Source organism: Oncorhynchus nerka, linkage group LG19, assembly GCF_034236695.1.
Source record: "Oncorhynchus nerka isolate Pitt River linkage group LG19, Oner_Uvic_2.0, whole genome shotgun sequence".
NCBI lineage: Eukaryota > Metazoa > Chordata > Actinopteri > Salmoniformes > Salmonidae > Oncorhynchus > Oncorhynchus nerka.
In genome coordinates, this window is record NC_088414.1 from 6,634,200 (window position 1) to 6,655,907 (window position 21,708).

Consider the following 21,708-nt stretch of genomic DNA (forward strand, 5'->3'; position numbering starts at 1 on the left):
CTTCCATGCAGGAGCTGTTCCAATACAGAAGGAGAGGAGGAGAGAAGGAGAGGAGGAGAGGGGGAGAGGGGGAGAGGAGGAGAGGAGGAGAGGAGGAGAGGAGGAGAGGAGGAGAGGGGGAGGAGGAGGAGGAGAGGAGGAGAGGAGGAGAGGAGAGGAGGAGGAGAGGGGGAGAGGAGGAGAAGAGGAGAGGAGGAGAGGGGGAGAGGAGAGGAGGAGGGAGGAGGAGGAGAGGAAGAGGAGGAGGAGAGGGGGAAGAGGGTGGGTGGACACACACACCACCTATGCATGCAGGGTCTGACATGTCAGGTAGTGCCCAAAGGAAAACCACAGACACGTGAGGCCATCCCACAAACATATAAATACTGTATGTACACATTCTGTCAAAAACATACGCGCACACACACACAGACACACACACACACACACACACACACACACACACACACACACACACACACACACACACACACACACACACACACACACACACACATACACACACACACACACACACAGTGGAGTTAAGCAGATAAGAGGAACGAAAAATCCCCACAGGGAGGAAAAGAAAGGTAATTTAACAGGGAAGCTCAGCTCATAGCCAGAGCGGAAAATTAGCAGTTAGAAACAGAGGGTGACAGAGGGACAACAGAGGAGTTGTAAACAGAGGGTGACAGAGGGTGACAGAGGAGTTATAAACAGAGGGTGACAGAGGAGTTGTAAACAGAGGGTGACAGAGGAGTTGTAAACAGAGGGTGACAGAGGGTGACAGAGGAGTTATAAACAGAGTGTGACAGAGGTACAACAGAGGAGTTATAAACAGAGGGACAACAGAGGAGTTATAAACAGAGGGTGACAGAGGAGTTATAAACAGAGGGTGACAGAGGTACAACAGAGGAGTTATAAACAGAGGTACAACAGAGGAGTTGTAAACAGAGGGTGACAGAGGTACAACAGAGGGGTTATAAACAGAGGAGTTATAAACAGAGGGTGACAGAGGGTGACAGAGGAGTTGTAAACAGAGGGTGACAGAGGGTGACAGAGGAGTTATAAACAGAGTGTGACAGAGGTACAACAGAGGAGTTATAAACAGAGGGACAACAGAGGAGTTATAAACAGAGGAGTTATAAACAGAGGGTGACAGAGGAGTTATAAACAGAGGGTGACAGAGGTACAACAGAGGAGTTATAAACAGAGGTACAACAGAGGAGTTGTAAACAGAGGGTGACAGAGGAGTTATAAACAGAGGAGTTATAAACAGAGGAGTTATAAACAGAGGGTGACAGAGGGTGACAGAGGAGTTATAAACAGAGGGTGACAGAGGTACAACAGAGGAGTTATAAACAGAGGGTGACAGAGGAGTTATAAACAGAGGGTGACAGAGGTACAACAGAGGAGTTATAAACAGAGGTACAACAGAGGAGTTATAAACAGAGGGTGACAGAGGAGTTATAAACAGAGGGTGACAGAGGAGTTATAAACAGAGGGTGACAGAGGGTGACAGAGGAGTTATAAACAGAGGGTGACAGAGGTACAACAGAGGAGTTATAAACAGAGGAGTTATAAACAGAGGGTGACAGAGGACAACAGAGGAGTTATAAACAGAGGAGTTATAAACAGAGGTACAACAGGGTGAGGAGTTATAAACAGAGGGTGACAGAGGAGTTATAAACAGAGGGTGACAGAGGAGTTATAAACAGAGGGTGACAGAGGGTGACAGAGGAGTTATAAACAGAGGGTGACAGAGGAGTTGTAAACAGAGGGTGACAGAGGGTGACAGAGGAGTTATAAACAGAGGGTGACAGAGAGGAGTTATAAACAGAACAGAGGAGTTATAAACAGAGGGTGACAGAGGGTGACAGAGGAGTTATAAACAGAGGGTGACAGAGGTACAACAGAGGAGTTATAAACAGAGGGGTGACAGAGGAGTTATAAACAGAGGGTGACAGAGGTACAACAGAGGAGTTATAAACAGAGGAGTTATAAACAGAGGGTGACAGAGGAGTTATAAACAGAGGGTGACAGAGGGACAACAGAGGAGTTATAAACAGAGGGTGACAGAGGTACAACAGAGGAGTTATAAACAGAGGGGTGACAGAGGAGTTATAAACAGAGGGTGACAGAGGGACAACAGAGGAGTTATAAACAGAGGGTGACAGAGACACACAGGAGTTGTAAACAGAGGGTGACAGAGACACACAGGAGTTGTAAACAGAGGGTGACAGAGGGACAACAGAGGAGTTATAAACAGAGGGTGACAGAGGGACAACAGAGGAGTTATAAACAGAGGGTGACAGAGACACACAGGAGTTATAAACAGAGGGTGACAGAGATGTGAGACAGGAGTTAAAAACAGAGTGTGACAGAGGGACAACAGAGGAGTTATAAACAGAGGGTGACAGAGGTACAACAGAGGAGTTATAAACAGAGGGTGACAGAGGAGTTATAAACAGAGGGACAACAGAGGAGTTATAAACAGAGGGTGACAGAGGAGTTATAAACAGAGGGTGACAGAGACACAACAGAGGAGTTATAAACAGAGGGTGACAGAGGAGTTATAAACAGAGGGTGACAGAGACACAACAGAGGAGTTATAAACAGAGGGTGACAGAGGAGTTATAAACAGAGGGTGACAGAGGTACAACAGAGGAGTTATAAACAGAGGGTGACAGAGGTACAACAGAGGAGTTATAAACAGAGGAGTTATAAACAGAGGGTGACAGAGGAGTTATAAACAGAGGGTGACAGAGGTACAACAGAGGAGTTATAAACAGGGTGACAGAGGAGTTATAAACAGAGGGTGACAGAGACACAACACAGGAGTTATAAACAGAGGGTGACAGAGATGTGAGACAGGAGTTAAAAACAGAATGTGACAGAGGAGTTATAAACAGAGACACACAGAGCAGTTATAAACAGAGGGTGACAGAGGTACAACAGAGAAGTTATAAACAGAGTGTGACAGAGGGTGACAGAGGAGTTATAAACAGAGGGTGACAGAGACACACAGGAGTTATAAACAGAGGGTGACAGAGACACACAGGAGTTATAAACAGAGGGTGACAGAGACACACAGGAGTTATAAACAGAGGGTGACAGAGACACACAGGAGTTATAAACAGAGGGTGACAGAGAGGAGTTATAAACAGAGGAGTTATAAACAGAGGGTGACAGAGGAGTTATAAACAGAGGAGTTATAAACAGAGGGTGACAGAGACACACAGGAGTTAAAAAAAACAGAGTGTGACAGAGATGTGAGACAGGAGTTAAAAACAGAGGTGACAGAGGGACAGGGTGACAGAGGAGTTATAAACAGAGGGTGACAGAGGGTGACAGAGGAGTTATAAACAGAGGGTGACAGAGGTACAACAGAGGAGTTATAAACAGAGGGTGACAACAGAGGAGTTATAAACAGAGGGTGACAGAGGAGTTATAAACAGAGGTGACAGAGACACAACAGAGGAGTTATAAACAGAGGGTGACAGAGGAGTTATAAACAGAGGGTGTTATAAACAGAGGGTGACAGAGTTACAACAGAGGAGTTATAAACAGAGGGTGACAGAGGAGTTATAAACAGAGGGTGACAGAGGTATAAACAACAGAGGAGTTATAAACAGAGGGTGACAGAGGTACAACAGAGGAGTTATAAACAGAGGAGTTATAAACAGAGGGTGACAGAGGAGTTATAAACAGAGGGTGACAGAGGTACAACAGAGGAGTTATAAACAGAGGGTGACAGAGGGACAACAGAGGAGTTATAAACAGAGGGTGACAGAGACACACAGGAGTTATAAACAGAGGGTGACAGAGATGTGAGACAGGAGTTAAAAACAGAATGTGACAGAGGGACAACAGAGACACACAGAGCAGTTATAAACAGAGGGTGACAGAGGTACAACAGAGAAGTTATAAACAGAGTGTGACAGAGGGTGACAGAGGAGTTATAAACAGAGGGTGACAGAGACACACAGGAGTTAAAAACAGAGGGTGACAGAGACACAGAGGAGTTATAAACAGAGGGTGACAGAGACACACAGGAGTTATAAACAGAGGGTGACAGAGACACACAGGAGTTATAAACAGAGGGTGACAGAGGAGTTATAAACAGAGGAGTTATAAACAGAGGGTGACAGAGGAGTTATAAACAGAGGAGTTATAAACAGAGGGTGACAGAGACACACAGGAGTTAAAAACAGAGTGTGACAGAGATGCGAGACAGGAGTTATAAACAGAGGGTGACAGAGGGTGACAGAGGAGTTATAAACAGAGGGTGACAGAGGTACAACAGAGGAGTTATAAACAGAGGGTGACAGAGGGACAACAGAGGAGTTGTAAACAGAGGGTGACAGAGGAGTTATAAACAGAGGGTGACAGAGGAGTTATAAACAGAGGGTGACAGAGGTACAACAGAGGAGTTATAAACAGAGGAGTTATAAACAGAGGGTGACAGAGGTACAACAGAGGAGTTATAAACAGAGGTACAACAGAGGAGTTATAAACAGAGGGTGACAGAGGAGTTATAAACAGAGGGTGACAGAGGAGTTATAAACAGAGGGTGACAGAGGGTGACAGAGGAGTTATAAACAGAGGGTGACAGAGGAGTTGTAAACAGAGGGTGACAGAGGGTGACAGAGGAGTTATAAAGAGAGGGTGACAGAGGAGTTGTAAACAGAGGGTGACAGAGGGTGACAGAGGAGTTATAAACAGAGGGTGACAGAGGTACAACAGAGGAGTTATAAACAGAGGGACAACAGAGGAGTTATAAACAGAGGGTGTCAGAGGGTGACAGAGGAGTTATAAACAGAGGGTGACAGAGGTACAACAGAGGAGTTATAAACAGAGGGGTGACAGAGGAGTTATAAACAGAGGGTGACAGAGGTACAACAGAGGAGTTATAAACAGAGGAGTTATAAACAGAGGGTGACAGAGGAGTTATAAACAGAGGGTGACAGAGGGACAACAGAGGAGTTATAAACAGAGGGTGACAGAGGTACAACAGAGGAGTTATAAACAGAGGGGTGACAGAGGAGTTATAAACAGAGGGTGACAGAGGGACAACAGAGGAGTTATAAACAGAGGGTGACAGAGACACACAGGAGTTGTAAACAGAGGGTGACAGAGACACACAGGAGTTGTAAACAGAGGGTGACAGAGGGACAACAGAGGAGTTATAAACAGAGGGTGACAGAGGGACAACAGAGGAGTTATAAACAGAGGGTGACAGAGACACACAGGAGTTATAAACAGAGGGTGACAGAGATGACAGAGATGTGACAGAGACAGGAGTTAAAAACACAGAGAGTGTGACAGAGGGACAACAGAGGAGTTATAAACAGAGGGTAGGTAAACAGAGGAGTTATAAACAGAGGGTGACAGAGGAGTTATAAACAGAGGGACAACAGAGGAGTTATAAACAGAGGGTGACAGAGGAGTTATAAACAGAGGGTGACAGAGACACAACAGAGGAGTTATAAACAGAGGGTGACAGAGGAGTTATAAACAGAGGGTGACAGAGTTATAAACACAACAGAGGAGTTATAAACAGAGGGTGACAGAGGAGTTATAAACAGAGGGTGACAGAGGTACAACAGAGGAGTTATAAACAGAGGGTGACAGAGGTACAACAGAGGAGTTATAAACAGAGGAGTTATAAACAGAGGGTGACAGAGGAGTTATAAACAGAGGGTGACAGAGGTACAACAGAGGAGTTATAAACAGGGTGACAGAGGAGTTATAAACAGAGGGTGACAGAGACACAACACAGGAGTTATAAACAGAGGGTGACAGAGATGTGAGACAGGAGTTAAAAACAGAATGTGACAGAGGGACAACAGAGACACACAGAGCAGTTATAAACAGAGGGTGACAGAGGTACAACAGAGAAGTTATAAACAGAGTGTGACAGAGGGTGACAGAGGAGTTATAAACAGAGGGTGACAGAGACACACAGGAGTTAAAAACAGAGGGTGACAGAGACACAGAGGAGTTATAAACAGAGGGTGACAGAGACACACAGGAGTTATAAACAGAGGGTGACAGAGACACACAGGAGTTATAAACAGAGGGTGACAGAGGAGTTATAAACAGAGGAGTTATAAACAGAGGGTGACAGAGGAGTTATAAACAGAGGGTGACAGAGACACACAGGAGTTAAAAACAGAGTGTGACAGAGATGCGAGACAGGAGTTATAAACAGAGGGTGACAGAGGGTGACAGAGGAGTTATAAACAGAGGGTGACAGAGGTACAACAGAGGAGTTATAAACAGAGGGTGACAGAGGGACAACAGAGGAGTTGTAAACAGAGGGTGACAGAGGAGTTATAAACAGAGGGTGACAGAGGAGTTATAAACAGAGGGTGACAGAGGAGTTATAAACAGAGGGTGACAGAGGAGTTATAAACAGAGGGTGACAGAGGAGTTATAAACAGAGGGGTGACAGAGGAGTTATAAACAGAGGGTGACAGAGGAGTTATAAACAGAGGGTGACAGAGACACACAGGAGTTATAAACAGAGGGTGACAGAGATGTGAGACAGGAGTTAAAAACAGAGTGTGACAGAGGGACAACAGAGGAGTTATAAACAGAGGGTGACAGAGGTACAACAGAGGAGTTATAAACAGAGGGTGACAGAGGAGTTATAAACAGAGGGACAACAGAGGAGTTATAAACAGAGGGTGACAGAGGAGTTATAAACAGAGGGTGACAGAGACACAACAGAGGAGTTATAAACAGAGGGTGACAGAGGAGTTATAAACAGAGGGTGACAGAGACACAACAGAGGAGTTATAAACAGAGGGTGACAGAGGAGTTATAAACAGAGGGTGACAGAGGTACAACAGAGGAGTTATAAACAGAGGGTGACAGAGGTACAACAGAGGAGTTATAAACAGAGGAGTTATAAACAGAGGGTGACAGAGGAGTTATAAACAGAGGGTGACAGAGGTACAACAGAGGAGTTATAAACAGGGTGACAGAGGAGTTATAAACAGAGGGTGACAGAGACACAACACAGGAGTTATAAACAGAGGGTGACAGAGATGTGAGACAGGAGTTAAAAACAGAATGTGACAGAGGGACAACAGAGACACACAGAGCAGTTATAAACAGAGGGTGACAGAGGTACAACAGAGAAGTTATAAACAGAGTGTGACAGAGGGTGACAGAGGAGTTATAAACAGAGGGTGACAGAGACACACAGGAGTTAAAAACAGAGGGTGACAGAGACACAGAGGAGTTATAAACAGAGGGTGACAGAGACACACAGGAGTTATAAACAGAGGGTGACAGAGACACACAGGAGTTATAAACAGAGGGTGACAGAGGAGTTATAAACAGAGGAGTTATAAACAGAGGGTGACAGAGGAGTTATAAACAGAGGAGTTATAAACAGAGGGTGACAGAGACACACAGGAGTTAAAAACAGAGTGTGACAGAGATGCGAGACAGGAGTTATAAACAGAGGGTGACAGAGGAGTTATAAACAGAGGGTGACAGAGGCACAACAGAGGAGTTATAAACAGAGGGTGACAGAGGGACAACAGAGGAGTTGTAAACAGAGGGTGACAGAGGAGTTATAAACAGAGGGTGACAGAGGAGTTATAAACAGAGGGTGACAGAGGAGTTATAAACAGAGGGTGACAGAGGAGTTATAAACAGAGGTGACAGAGGAGTTATGACAGAGTGACAGAGGAGTTATAAACAGAGGGTGACAGAGGAGTTATAAACAGAGGGTGACAGAGGGTGACAGAGGAGTTATAAACAGAGGGTGACAGAGGTACAACAAAGGAGTTATAAACAGAGGGTGACAGAGGAGTTATAAACAGAGGGTGACAGAGGAGTTATAAACAGAGGGTGACAGAGGAGTTATAAACAGAGGGTGACAGAGACACACAGGAGTTAAAAACAGAGGGTGACAGAGACACAGAGGAGTTATAAACAGAGGGTGACAGAGACACACAGGAGTTATAAACAGAGGGTGACAGAGACACACAGGAGTTATAAACAGAGGGTGACAGAGGAGTTATAAACAGAGGAGTTATAAACAGAGGGTGACAGAGGAGTTATAAACAGAGGAGTTATAAACAGAGGGTGACAGAGACACACAGGAGTTAAAAACAGAGTGTGACAGAGATGCGAGACAGGAGTTATAAACAGAGGGTGACAGAGGTACAACAGAGGAGTTATAAACAGAGGGTGACAGAGGGACAACAGAGGAGTTGTAAACAGAGGGTGACAGAGGAGTTATAAACAGAGGGTGACAGAGGAGTTATAAACAGAGGGTGACAGAGGAGTTATAAACAGAGGGTGACAGAGGAGTTATAAACAGAGGGGTGACAGAGGAGTTATAAACAGAGGGTGACAGAGGAGTTATAAACAGAGGGTGACAGAGGAGTTATAAACAGAGGGTGACAGAGGAGTTATAAACAGAGGGTGACAGAGGAGTTATAAACAGAGGGTGACAGAGGGTGACAGAGGAGTTATAAACAGAGGGTGACAGAGGTACAACAGAGGAGTTATAAACAGAGGGTGACAGAGGAGTTATAAACAGAGGGTGACAGAGGAGTTATAAACAGAGGGTGACAGAGGAGTTATAAACAGAGGGTGACAGAGGAGTTATAAACAGAGGTACAACAGAGGAGTTATAAACAGAGGGTGACAGAGGAGTTATAAACAGAGGTGACAACAGAGGAGTTATAAACAGAGGGTGACAGAGGAGTTATAAACAGAGGGTGACAGAGGAGTTATAAACAGAGGGTGACAGAGGGTGACAGAGACACAACACAGGAGTTATAAACAGAGGGTGACAGAGACACAACACAGGAGTTATAAACAGAGGGTGACAGAGACATAACACAGGAGTTATAAACAGAGGGTGACAGAGACACAACACAGGAGTTATAAACAGAGGGTGACAGAGGAGTTATAAACAGAGGGTGACAGAGGTACAACAGAGGAGTTATAAACAGGGTGACAGAGGAGTTATAAACAGAGGGTGACAGAGATGTGAGACAGGAGTTAAAAACAGAGTGTGACAGAGGGACAACAGAGACACACAGAGCAGTTATAAACAGAGGGTGACAGAGGTACAACAGAGAAGTTATAAACAGAGTGTGACAGAGGGTGACAGAGGAGTTATAAACAGAGGGTGACAGAGACACACAGGAGTTAAAAACAGAGGGTGACAGAGACACAGAGGAGTTATAAACAGAGGGTGACAGAGACACACAGGAGTTATAAACAGAGGGTGACAGAGACACACAGGAGTTATAAACAGAGGGTGACAGAGGAGTTATAAACAGAGGAGTTATAAACAGAGGGTGACAGAGGAGTTATAAACAGAGGAGTTATAAACAGAGGGTGACAGAGACACACAGGAGTTAAAAACAGAGTGTGACAGAGATGCGAGACAGGAGTTATAAACAGAGGGTGACAGAGGGTGACAGAGGAGTTATAAACAGAGGGTGACAGAGGTACAACAGAGGAGTTATAAACAGAGGGTGACAGAGGGACAACAGAGGAGTTGTAAACAGAGGGTGACAGAGGAGTTATAAACAGAGGGTGACAGAGGAGTTATAAACAGAGGGTGACAGAGGAGTTATAAACAGAGGGGTGACAGAGGAGTTATAAACAGAGGGTGACAGAGGAGTTATAAACAGAGGGTGACAGAGGAGTTATAAACAGAGGGTGACAGAGGAGTTATAAACAGAGGGTGACAGAGGAGTTATAAACAGAGGGTGACAGAGGGTGACAGAGGAGTTATAAACAGAGGGTGACAGAGGTACAACAGAGGAGTTATAAACAGAGGGTGACAGAGGAGTTATAAACAGAGGGTGACAGAGGAGTTATAAACAGAGGGTGACAGAGGAGTTATAAACAGAGGGTGACAGAGGAGTTATAAACAGAGGTACAACAGAGGAGTTATAAACAGAGGGTGACAGAGGAGTTATAAACAGAGGGACAACAGAGGAGTTATAAACAGAGGGTGACAGAGGAGTTATAAACAGAGGGTCACAGAGGAGTTATAAACAGAGGGTGACAGAGGGTGACAGAGACACAACACAGGAGTTATAAACAGAGGGTGACAGAGACACAACACAGGAGTTATAAACAGAGGGTGACAGAGACACAACACAGGAGTTATAAACAGAGGGTGACAGAGGAGTTATAAACAGAGGGTGACAGAGGTACAACAGAGGGTGACAGAGACACAACAGAGGAGTTATAAACAGAGGGTGACAGAGGAGTTATAAACAGAGGGTGACAGAGGGTGACAGAGCAGTTATAAACAGAGGGTGACAGAGGTACAACAGAGACACACAGGAACCTCTGTGTTCATTAAGGAGGGAGTGGAGCGAGATGCATTTTCCACAACAGCAAAGGTAAGAAAGAAGAAGGTAAAAATGAGACGTAAAAAAAACGTCTAGCTTCTCATTTCTCCCTGTTCATTAATCTCTCTAAAGCAGGAGTTATATTTGGAGACGTCAGATCCAACTAGTCGCTTGGCAGACGTTTTTATCCAGGGCACGGCTAGGGCTGTCTTAACCATGATTCATCTAGACAGCTGTGTACACGCTGGAGCCACTCATGGTAAGTACAATACACTCAGAGGTAAATGCCATACACAGAGTGTACCTGAGGGCTGAACCAGATTTACCTTGGTCCACAATACAAGCTCTCTAAATACTGCAGCTCAACACAGCCCAGCCCATAGAGTATAGACTGGAGAAGAGGGGACAGGTTTATTACTCGACCATATGTCTCCAACTCTTTTTAACCTCATATTCATTATCTGCTTTTATGTGACAACGGCCTGTTTGGTTCAAACGATAAGAAGAAAAGGTCCTAAGAATGTGTCGATGTCATCAAAGTACAAACGGTGATTTTTCAGAACCTGCGATGAGTTTTTAGCTAACGTCTTGGTAATAGTGTGGCTTGTGTCAACTGTCTGTCTTGACTTCTTCTTAGTTGAACATGATTAAAACACAGTCTAAAAACAAAACAAGTCCAAATGGCCAGACAGTGAAGTGAGCACGCTTAAACGCCAAAAGCTGAGAGGGAGCAGAAGGCAGAAGAGAATGTCACAAACAGACAGGGAGAGCAACAACGAGGAAAAAAACGAGAGCCCAGCAGGAAGTGGCTGTGACAGTCTGACAGAAGCCAGGAGACACAGGACAGGTGGGATTGAGCGGCAGAAGTGAGAGGAAGATTGCTGGGGGAGGAAGGGAGAGGAGGGGGAAAGGGTCTACCTTATAGGCGATTCTGGGCGGGCATTTCTTTCCCACACCTAGCGGAGGAGACATGTGTCGGAGCATCTCGTGCATATCAAGGTAGGTCATACGGCCACTTCACAGGGGAAGATGTCACAGGGGACCACAGAGGTCAAAGAGAGGGATGGAGATATCCAGAGAAGGTTGGAGGAGGACGGAGTTAGAAAATGACCAAAAGAGGACAGTAAAAACAGTAGAGAAAATGGCAAAAACAGAAATCTGTGTTATTTTAGATTTCCAGGGCAGTGGATTCCATGGCGGGATCTCATCCCTGTCCTGCCTAAGACAGGGATGAGATCCCAGGATTGGACAGGAGGAGGGTGGGGTGTTTTCCCAGGAATTCCCTGAGGAGAGATGTCGGGATCATGATGTTGGATTGAGACATGTACAGCGTATATTCAGTATGTCAGGGGGAGGTTGTGGCGTCACTGTTCAGATGTCATCTGTTTCTGCATGCTACGAGACATCAGCTGCAACCACATTGAACACAGGAAACAAAGCACACAATGCTCATAACCTTTAAAGCTTTACTCGGTGCGTGCACTGGTTTAAACAGTCTCTTGAGCCTACGTCGAGAAACCCTATAGACATACTGCATACAGCATACTGTACTGTATTCAGTATGGTGAAGAAGTAACTTGATGGTCAAGCCTGGCCAGTATACTGTAACGAGATCTACATTGTGGCATTGTTTTCCATTAGTTCCCATGGTTACCCACCAGCTGGTTAGTACGGAAGGTGCGTGCTTGTGTGTTTGTGTGTGGTGGAATCCCTGGCCCACAGTCATTCCACTTCCACCTCATCCCTTTATGATTAAGGGGTGTGTGGGGTTGCAAACCTTGTAGGCCACCCTATTAGGGCACTTCTTCCCTAAGCCGAGAGGAGGCGAGATAAAACGCAACAATTTGTACATATCCTGATAGCATATCCTTCCGCTGTAAAAGACACAGGGTTAAAAAGAGGTTAGGACACAAAAACACCACCATTTCTGCTCCTGTGACTTAACATATTCATGATATCATCCATTGTATGCAGTCATGGTCATTGAATAAAGTACACCTGTAGATATACAGATGTACAAAACATTTGGAACACCGTTTCCCGCGTGTATCGAGAATGATCCACCACCCGAAGACGTCAAGTCAACTTGACACAACTGTGGGAAACACCTTCTTAATATTCAGTTGCACCCCCTTTACCCCTCAGAACAGCCTAAATTCTTTGGGGCATGGACTCTACAAGGTGTTGAAAGCGTTCCACAGAGATGCTGGCCCCATGTTGACACCAATGCTTCCCACAGTTGTGTCAAGTTGGATGTCCATTGAGTGGTGGACCATTGGTCAGTCTATGTCATGGAAAGAGCAGGTGTTCCTAATGTTTTCTAAACTCGGTGTATAAATAACAAGCTTACCTATCTATAGTCATACATGGTTCCTGGGAGGTTATAAGTCTACGTCCCAAATTGAACCCTACTTTTGAGTCTGCATGTAAGGAAAAGGATGCCATTTGGGACCAGTGGAGGCTGCTGAGGGGAGGATGGCTCATAATAATGGCTGGAACTGAGCGAATGGAATGGCATCAAACACATAGAACCCATGTTTGGCCTATTTGATACCATTCCACCGATTCCACTCCAGTCGTTACCACGAGCCTGGGATGATTCCTCCCCTTAATGGCTGTGTCTAACATCGGAGGGCCACAGGGGATGAGACTGAGCAACAGAGTCTGGAGCTGTATATAGTGCACTACTTTTTGACTAGGGCCCATAGGGAATAGGTTGGCAATTATGACATTTTGGACTTCTCATCCTGGTGCAAATCAGCCAAACGTTTCATTTTTGCTCTTAGAGTTCCAGTATTTCTCAATGGATTCTGGTGAAGACTTTGGGAAGCGGTGGAGATAGATAAAGCTGTGTTGCGTGATTCAAATGACAGACAGAGAGGAGCTTTGGAGCCGCCAGCTTAGTGAGGGGAGCCTAGCGGATGGCAGAGTGGAACCATGGATTTACATGCACCAGTCTGCCTGTGGGGCCCTAGTCGGCACTCCAGGGCCCGTCTTAACGTCACTCAGAAGTGCCCTCCCTGACGGGCAAACGTCGTCAAACGTCACAGAGTCATCCCACTGGAACGTAGAGCCAACTTTGTTGTGTCGGCGACTATTTGCTGTACCCCTGACAATCACGGACACTTCCAAGACGCTGTCTTGACAAAGGGGGCGGGGGGGTCACCTGTAGGAGGATTACTGATACGTACCAGGCAGCAGGGTCGTACTCGGCCCAGACGCGGATAAATTCGTCCAGGTGGTGAGGCCCCAGGATGGAGGCATCTCTGGTTAGGTACTCAAAGTTGTCCATGATGACCGCCACAAAAAGGTTGAGCATCTGGAGGGAGAAAGAGGGAGGTGGAGAGGTAAGAGTTTTCATCGCAAGTGGTCAAGTTGTGGTCAACAACATCACAGAGACAGAGAAGACTCAAGTGGCCAACAAGAAGGGACTGACCAATAATAACGGGACCATTTCATCAGACTAAGAGAGCGTAGGTGAGAACGGTGTAGGTAACGTGCACATGTGAGGAGATACTGTGTGTCTGTATCCTGAGTGGTTATTCATTGCTGATCATTGGTCATTCACTGAACATGGGACATTCTGATTGGTCATTCACTGAACATGGGACATTCTGATTGGTCATTCACTGAACATGAGACATTCTGATTGGTCATTCATTTGCGATGGCCCATACTGACCAGGAAGGAGCAGAGGAAGATGAAGGAGACAAAGTAGAAGTAAGCAAAATCACTGCCGCATTCCTTCCCTCCAGACCCTGACAGTTTATCACACGGACGGTTACTCAGACACGACAGCATGATCTCATGCCACGCCTCGCCTGTTGCACTCCTGCGACACACACACACACACACACACACACACATACACACACACACACACACACACACACACACACACACACACACACACACACACACACACACACACAAACACAGACACACACCCACATGGTATATGTAAACAAATACACATCATTGGAAGCTACACAATAAATCCCATCACAAACACCACCATGGGCATGAGGAACATTACATGTCTCTTTTACGACATTACATTGCAATATAAAGAACAGGCCGATATGTGGGGAAACGTCTAATGGAACAGGAAGAATGTGGAGAAACATCTAATGGAACAGGCCGATATGTGGGGAAACGTCTAATGGAACAGGCCGATATGTGGGGAAACGTCTAATGGAACAGGCCGATATGTGGAGAAACGTCTAATGGAACAGGAAGAATGTGGAGAAACGTCTAATGGAACAGGCCGATATGTGGGGAAACGTCTAATGGAACAGGCCGATATGTGGGGAAACGTCTAATGGAACAGGGAGAATGTGGAGAAACGTCTAATGGAACAGGCCGATATGTGGGAAACGTCTAATGGAACAGGCCGATATGTGGGGAAACGTCTAATGGAACAGGCCGATATGTGGGGAAACGTCTAATGGAACAGGCCGATATGTGGGGAAACGTCTAATGGAACAGGCCGATATGTGGGGAAACGTCTAATGGAACAGGCCGATATGTGGGGAAACGTCTAATGGAACAGGCTGATATGTGGGGAAACGTCTAATGGAACAGGCCGATATGTGGGGAAACGTCTAATGGAACAGGCCGATATGTGGAGAAACGTCTAATGGAACAGGAAGAATGTGGGGAAACGTCTAATGGAACAGGCCGATATGTGGGAAACGTCTAATGGAACAGGAAGAATGTGGAGAAACGTCTAATGGAACAGGCCGATATGTGGGGAAACGTCTAATGGAACAGGCCGATATGTGGGGAAACGTCTAATGGAACAGGAAGAATGTTGAGAATGTGGAGAAACGTCTAATGGAACAGGCCGATATGTGGGGAAACGTCTAATGGAACAGGCCGATATGTGGGGAAACGTCTAATGGAACAGGCCGATATGTGGGCAAACGTCTAATGGAACAGGTCGATATGTGGGAAACGTCTAATGGAACAGGAAGAATGTGGAGAAACGTCTAATGGAACAGGCCGATATGTGGGGAAACGTCTAATGGAACAGGCCGATATGTGGGGAAACGTCTAATGGAACAGGCCGATATGTGGGGAAACGTCTAATGGAACAGGCCGATATGTGGGGAAACGTCTAATGGAACAGGCCGATATGTGGGGAACCGTCTAATGGAACACGATATGTGGGGAACGTCTAATGGAACAGGCCGATATGTGGGGAAACGTCTAATGGAACAGGCCGATATGTGGGGAAACGTCTAATGGAACAGGCCGATATGTGGGGAAACGTCTAATGGAACAGGCCGATATGTGGGGAAACGTCTAATGGAACAGGCCGATAAGTGGAGAAACGTCTAATGGAACAGGAAGAATGTGGGGAAACGTCTAATGCAAACAGGCCGATATGTGGGAAACGTCTAATGGAACAGGAAGAATGTGGAGAAACGTCTAATGGAACAGGCCGATATGTGGGGAAACGTCTAATGGAACAGGCCGATATGTGGGGAAACGTCTAATGGAACAGGAAGAATGTCTGAGAATGTGGAGAAACGTCTAATGGAACAGGCCGATATGTGGGAAATAATGGAACAGGCCGATATGTGGGGAAACGTCTAATGGAACAGGCCGATATGTGGGGAAACGTCTAATGGAACAGGCCGATATGTGGGGAAACGTCTAATGGAACAGGAAGAATGTGGGAAACGTCTAATGGAACAGGCCGATATGTGGGGAAACGTCTAATGGAACAGGAAGATATGTGGGGAAACGTCTAATGGAACAGCCGATATGTGGGAAACGTCTAATGGAACAGGCCGATATGTGGGGAAACGTCTAATGGAACAGGCCGAATGTGGAAGAATAATGGAACAGGAAACGTCTAATGGAACAGGCCGATATGTGGGGAAACGTCTAATGGAACAGGCCAGGAATATGTGGGAAACGTCTAATGGAACAGGCCGATATGTGGGGAAACGTCTAATGGAACAGGCCGATATGTGGGGAAACGTCTAATGGAACAGGCCGATATGTGGGGAAACGTCTAATGGAACAGGAAGAATGTGGAGAAACGTCTAATGGAACAGGAACGTCTAAGGCCGATATGTGGGGAAACGTCTAATGGAACAGGAAGAATGTCTAATGGAACAGGAAGAATGTGGGAATGTGGGGAAACGTCTAATGGAACAGGCCGATAGAATGTGGAACAGGAAACGTCTAATGGAACAGGCCGATAATGGAACAGGAAGAATGTGGAGAAACGTCTAATGGAACAGGCCGATATGTGGGAAACGTCTAATGGAACAGGAAGAATGTGGGGAAACGTCTAATGGAACAGGAAGAATGTGGAGAAACGTCTAATGGAACAGGCCGATATGTGGAGAAACGTCTAATGGAACAGGAATGTGGGGAAGCGTCTAATGGAACAGAAGAATGTGGAGAAACGTCTAATGGAACAGGCCGATATGTGGGAAACGTCTAATGGAACAGGCCGATATGTGGGGAAACGTCTAATGGAACAGGCCGATATGTGGGGAAACGTCTAATGGAACAGGCCGATATGTGGGGAAACGTCTAATGGAACAGGAAGAATGTGGAGAAACGTCTAATGGAACAGGCCGATATGTGGGGAAACGTCTAATGGAACAGGAAGAATGTGGAGAAACGTCTAATGGAACAGGAAGAATGTGGAGAAACGTCTAATGGAACAGGCCGATATGTGGGAAACGTCTAATGGAACAGGAAGAATGTGGAGAAACGTCTAATGGAACAGGCCGATATGTGGGAAACGTCTAATGGAACAGGAAGAATGTGGGGAAACGTCTAATGGAACAGGAAGAATGTGGAGAAACGTCTAATGGAACAGGCCGATATGTGGAGAAACGTCTAATGGAACAGGCCGATATGTGGGGAACGTCTAATGGAACAGGAAGAATGTGGGGAAACGTCTAATGATATGTGGGGAAGCGTCTAATGGAACAGGGAAGCGTCTAATGGAACAGGCCGATATGTGGGGAAAGCGTCTAATGGAACAGGCCGAATGGAACGTCTAATGGAACAGGCCGATATGTGGGGAAACGTCTAATGGAACAGGCCGATATGTGGGGAAACGTCTAATGGAACAGGAAGAATGTGGAGAAACGTCTAATGGAACAGGCCGATATGTGGGGAAACGTCTAATGGAACAGGAAGAATGTGGAGAAACGTCTAATGGAACAGGAAGAATGTGGAGAATGTGGGGAAACGTCTAATGGAACAGGCCGATATGTGGGAAACGTCTAATGGAACAGGAAGAATGTGGAGAAACGTCTAATGGAACAGGAAGATATGTGGGGAAACGTCTAATGGAACAGGAAGAATGTGGGGAAACGTCTAATGGAACAGGAAGAATGTGGGAAACGTCTAATGGAACAGGCCGATATGTGGAGAAACGTCTAATGGAACAGGCCGAAACGTCTAATGGAACAGGCCGATATGTGGGGAAACGTCTAATGGAACAGGCCGATATGTGGGGAAACGTCTAATGGAAACATGTGGGGAACGTCTAATGGAACAGGCCGATATGTGGGAAACGTCTAATGGAACAGGAAGAATGTGGAGAAACGTCTAATGGAACAGGCCGATATGTGGGAAACGTCTAATGGAACAGGCCGATATGTGGGGAAACGTCTAATGAATGGGAGAAACGTCTAATGGAACAGGCCGATATGTGGGGAAACGTCTAATGGAACAGGCCGATATGTGGGAAACGTCTAATGGAACAGGCCGATATGTGGGAAGCGTCTAATGGAAACGTCTAATGGAACAGGCCGATATGTGGGGAAACGTCTAATGGAACAGGAAGAATGTGGGAAACGTCTAATGGAACAGGAAGAATGTGGAAACGAATGGAACAGGAAGAATGGGGAAACGTCTAATGGAAACCGATAGGAAGAATGTGGAGAAACGTCTAATGGAACAGGAAGAATGTGGAGAAGCGTCTAATGGAACAGGCCGATATGTGGGAAACGTCTAATGGAACAGGCCGATATGTGGGGAAACGTCTAATGGAACAGGAAGAATGTGGAGAAACGTCTAATGGAACAGGCCGATATGTGGGGAAACGTCTAATGGAACAGGAAGAATGTGGAGAAACGTCTAATGGAACAGGAAGAATGTGGGAACGTCTAATGGAACAGGAAGAATGTGGATATGTGGGGAATGTGGGGAAACGTCTAATGGAACAGGCCGATATGTGGGGAAACGTCTAATGGAACAGGCCGATATGTGGGGAAACGTCTAATGGAACAGGCCGATATGTGGGGAAACGTCTAATGGAACAGGCCGAATGTGGGAAACGTCTAATGGAACAGGAATGTGGGAAACGTCTAATGGAACAGGCCGATATGTGGGGAAACGTCTAATGGAACAGGCCGATATGTGGGAAACGTCTAATGGAACAGGCCGAATGTGGAGAATGTGGGAAACGTCTAATGGAACAGGCCGATATGTGGGGAAACGTCTAATGGAACAGGAAACGTCTAATGGAACAGGCCGATATGGAGAAACGTCTAATGGAACAGGAAGAATGTGGAGAACGTCTAATGGAAACGTCTAATGGAACTAATGGAAGGCCGATATGTGGGGAAAGCGTCTAATGGAACAGGAAGATATGTGGGAAACGTCTAATGGAACAGGAAGAATGTGGAGAAACGTCTAATGGAACAGGCCGATATGTCTAATGGATATGTGGGGAAACGTCTAATGGAACAGGCCGATATGTGGGGAAACGTCTAATGGAACAGGCCGATATGTGGGAAACGTCTAATGGAACAGGCCGATATGTGGGGAAACGTCTAATGGAACAGGAAGAATGTGGAGAAACGTCTAATGGAACAGGAAGAGGAGAATGTGGGGAAACGTCTAATGGAACACGATATGAACAGGAAGGGAAACGTCTAATGGAACAGGAAGAATGTGGAGAAACGTCTAATGGAACAGGAAGATATGTGGAGAAACGTCTAATGGAACAGGCCGATATGTGGGAAACGTCTAATGGAACAGGCCGAATGTGGGTCTAATGGAACGAAACGTCTAATGGAACAGGCCGATATGTGGAACAGGCCGATATGTGGGGGAAACGTCTAATGGAACAGGAAGAATGTGGGGAAACGTCTAATGGAACAGGCCGATATGTGGGGAAATGTAATGGGGGAAACGTCTAATGGAACAGGCCGATATGTGGGGAAACGTCTAATGGAACAGGCCGATATGTGGGGAAACGTCTAATGGAACAGGCCGATATGTGGAGAAACGTCTAATGGAACAGGCCGATATGTGGGGAAACGTCTAATGGAACAGGAAGAATGTGGAGAAACGTCTAATGGAACAGGAAGAATGTGGAGAATGTGGGGAAACGTCTAATGGAACAGGCCGATATGTGGGAAACGTCTAATGGAACAGGAAGAATGTGTCTAATGGGGATATGTGGGGAAACGTCTAATGGAACAGGAAGAATGGAGAAACGTCTAATGGAACAGGCCGATATGGGAAAATGGAACGTCTAATGGAACAGGCCGATATGTGGGAAACGTCTAATGGAACAGGCCGATATGTGGGGAAACGTCTAATGGAACTAAGGAAGAATGTGGGGAAACGTCTAATGGAACAGGCCGATATGTGGAGAAACGTCTAATGGAACAGGCCGATATGTGAAACGTCTAATGGAACAGGAAGAATGTGTCTAATGGAAACGTCTAATGGAACAGGAAGATATGTGGGGAAACGTCTAATGAATAATGGAGAAACGTCTAATGGAACAGGCCGATATGTGGGGAAGCGTCTAATGGAACAGGAAGAATGTGGAGAAACGTCTAATGGAACAGGCCGATATGTGAAGCGTCTAATGGAAACGAAACGTCTAATGGAACAGGCCGATATGTGGTCTAATGGAAACGTCTAATGGAACAGGCCGATATGTGGGGAAACGTCTAATGGAACAGGCCGATATGTGGGGAAACGTCTAATGGAACAGGAAGAATGTGGGAAACGTCTAATGGAACAGGCCGATATGTGGGGAAACGTCTAATGGAACAGGCCGATATGTGGGGAAACGTCTAATGGAACAGGCCGATATGTGGGAAACGTCTAATGGAACAGGCCGATATGTGGGGAAACGTCTAATGGAACAGGCCGATATGTGGGGAAACGTCTAATGGAACAGGAAGATATGTGGGAAACGTCTAATGGAACAGGCCGATATGTGGGGAAACGTCTAATGGAACAGGAAGAATGTGGGTCTAATGGAACAGGAAGAATGGGAGAATGTGGGGAAACGTCTAATGGAACAGGAAGAATGTGGAGAAGAAACGTCTAATGGAACAGGCCGATATGTGGGGAAACGTCTAATGGAACAGGCCGATATGTGGGGAAACGTCTAATGGAACAGGCCGATATGTGGGAAACGTCTAATGGAACAGGAAGAATGTGGAGAAACGTCTAATGGAACAGGCCGATATGTGGGGAAACGTCTAATGGAACAGGCCGATATGTGGGGAAACGTCTAATGGAACAGGAAGAATGTGGAGAATGTGGAAACGTCTAATGGAACACGTCTAATGGAACAGGAAGAATGTGGAGAAACGTCTAATGGAACACGATATGTGGGGAACGTCTAATGGAACAGGAAGAATGTGGAGAAACGTCTAATGGAACAGGAAGAATGTGGAGAACGTCTAATGGAACAGGCCGATATGTGGGGAAACGTCTAATGGAACAGGCCGATGGAACAGGCCGATATGTGGGGAAACGTCTAATGGAACAGGAAGAATGTGGGGAAACGTCTAATGGAACAGGAAGAATGTGGGAAACGTCTAATGGAACAGGCCGATATGTGGGGAAACGTCTAATGGAACAGGAAGAATGTGGGAAACGTCTAATGGAACACGTCTAATGGAACAGGCCGATATGTGAAACGTCTAATGGAACAAACGTCTAATGGAACAGGAAGAATGTGGAGAAACGTCTAATGGAACAGGAAGATGTGGGAATGTCTAATGGAACAGGGAAACGTCTAATGGGATATGTGGGGAAACGTCTAATGGAACAGGAAGAATGTGGAGAAGCGTCTAATGGAACAGGCCGAATGTGGGAAGCGTCTAATGGAACAGGAAGAATGTGGGAAACGTCTAATGGAACAGGCCGATATGTGGGGAAACGTCTAATGGAACAGGCCGATATGTGGAGAAACGTCTAATGGAACAGGAAGAATGTGGGAAGAAACGTCTAATGGAACAGGAAGAATGTGGGGGATGTGGGGAAACGTCTAATGGAACAGGCCGAATGGGAAGCGTCTAATGGAACAGGCCGATATGTGGGGAAGCGTCTAATGGAACAGGAAGGCCGATATGTGGGGAAACGT

General features: G+C 46.0%; 1 protein-coding gene across 1 annotated transcript in view; it reads right to left on the minus strand.

Annotated features, from left to right (window-relative positions):
* cacna1bb (calcium channel, voltage-dependent, N type, alpha 1B subunit, b) overlaps positions 1 to 21,708 on the minus strand; it is a 266,657-nt gene that overhangs the window by 22,035 nt on the left and 222,914 nt on the right. The window contains 3 exon segments of the mRNA XM_065004677.1: positions 11,247 to 11,343; positions 13,520 to 13,647; positions 14,010 to 14,160. Of these exon segments, the coding sequence (XP_064860749.1) occupies positions 11,247 to 11,343; positions 13,520 to 13,647; positions 14,010 to 14,160 (376 nt within the window).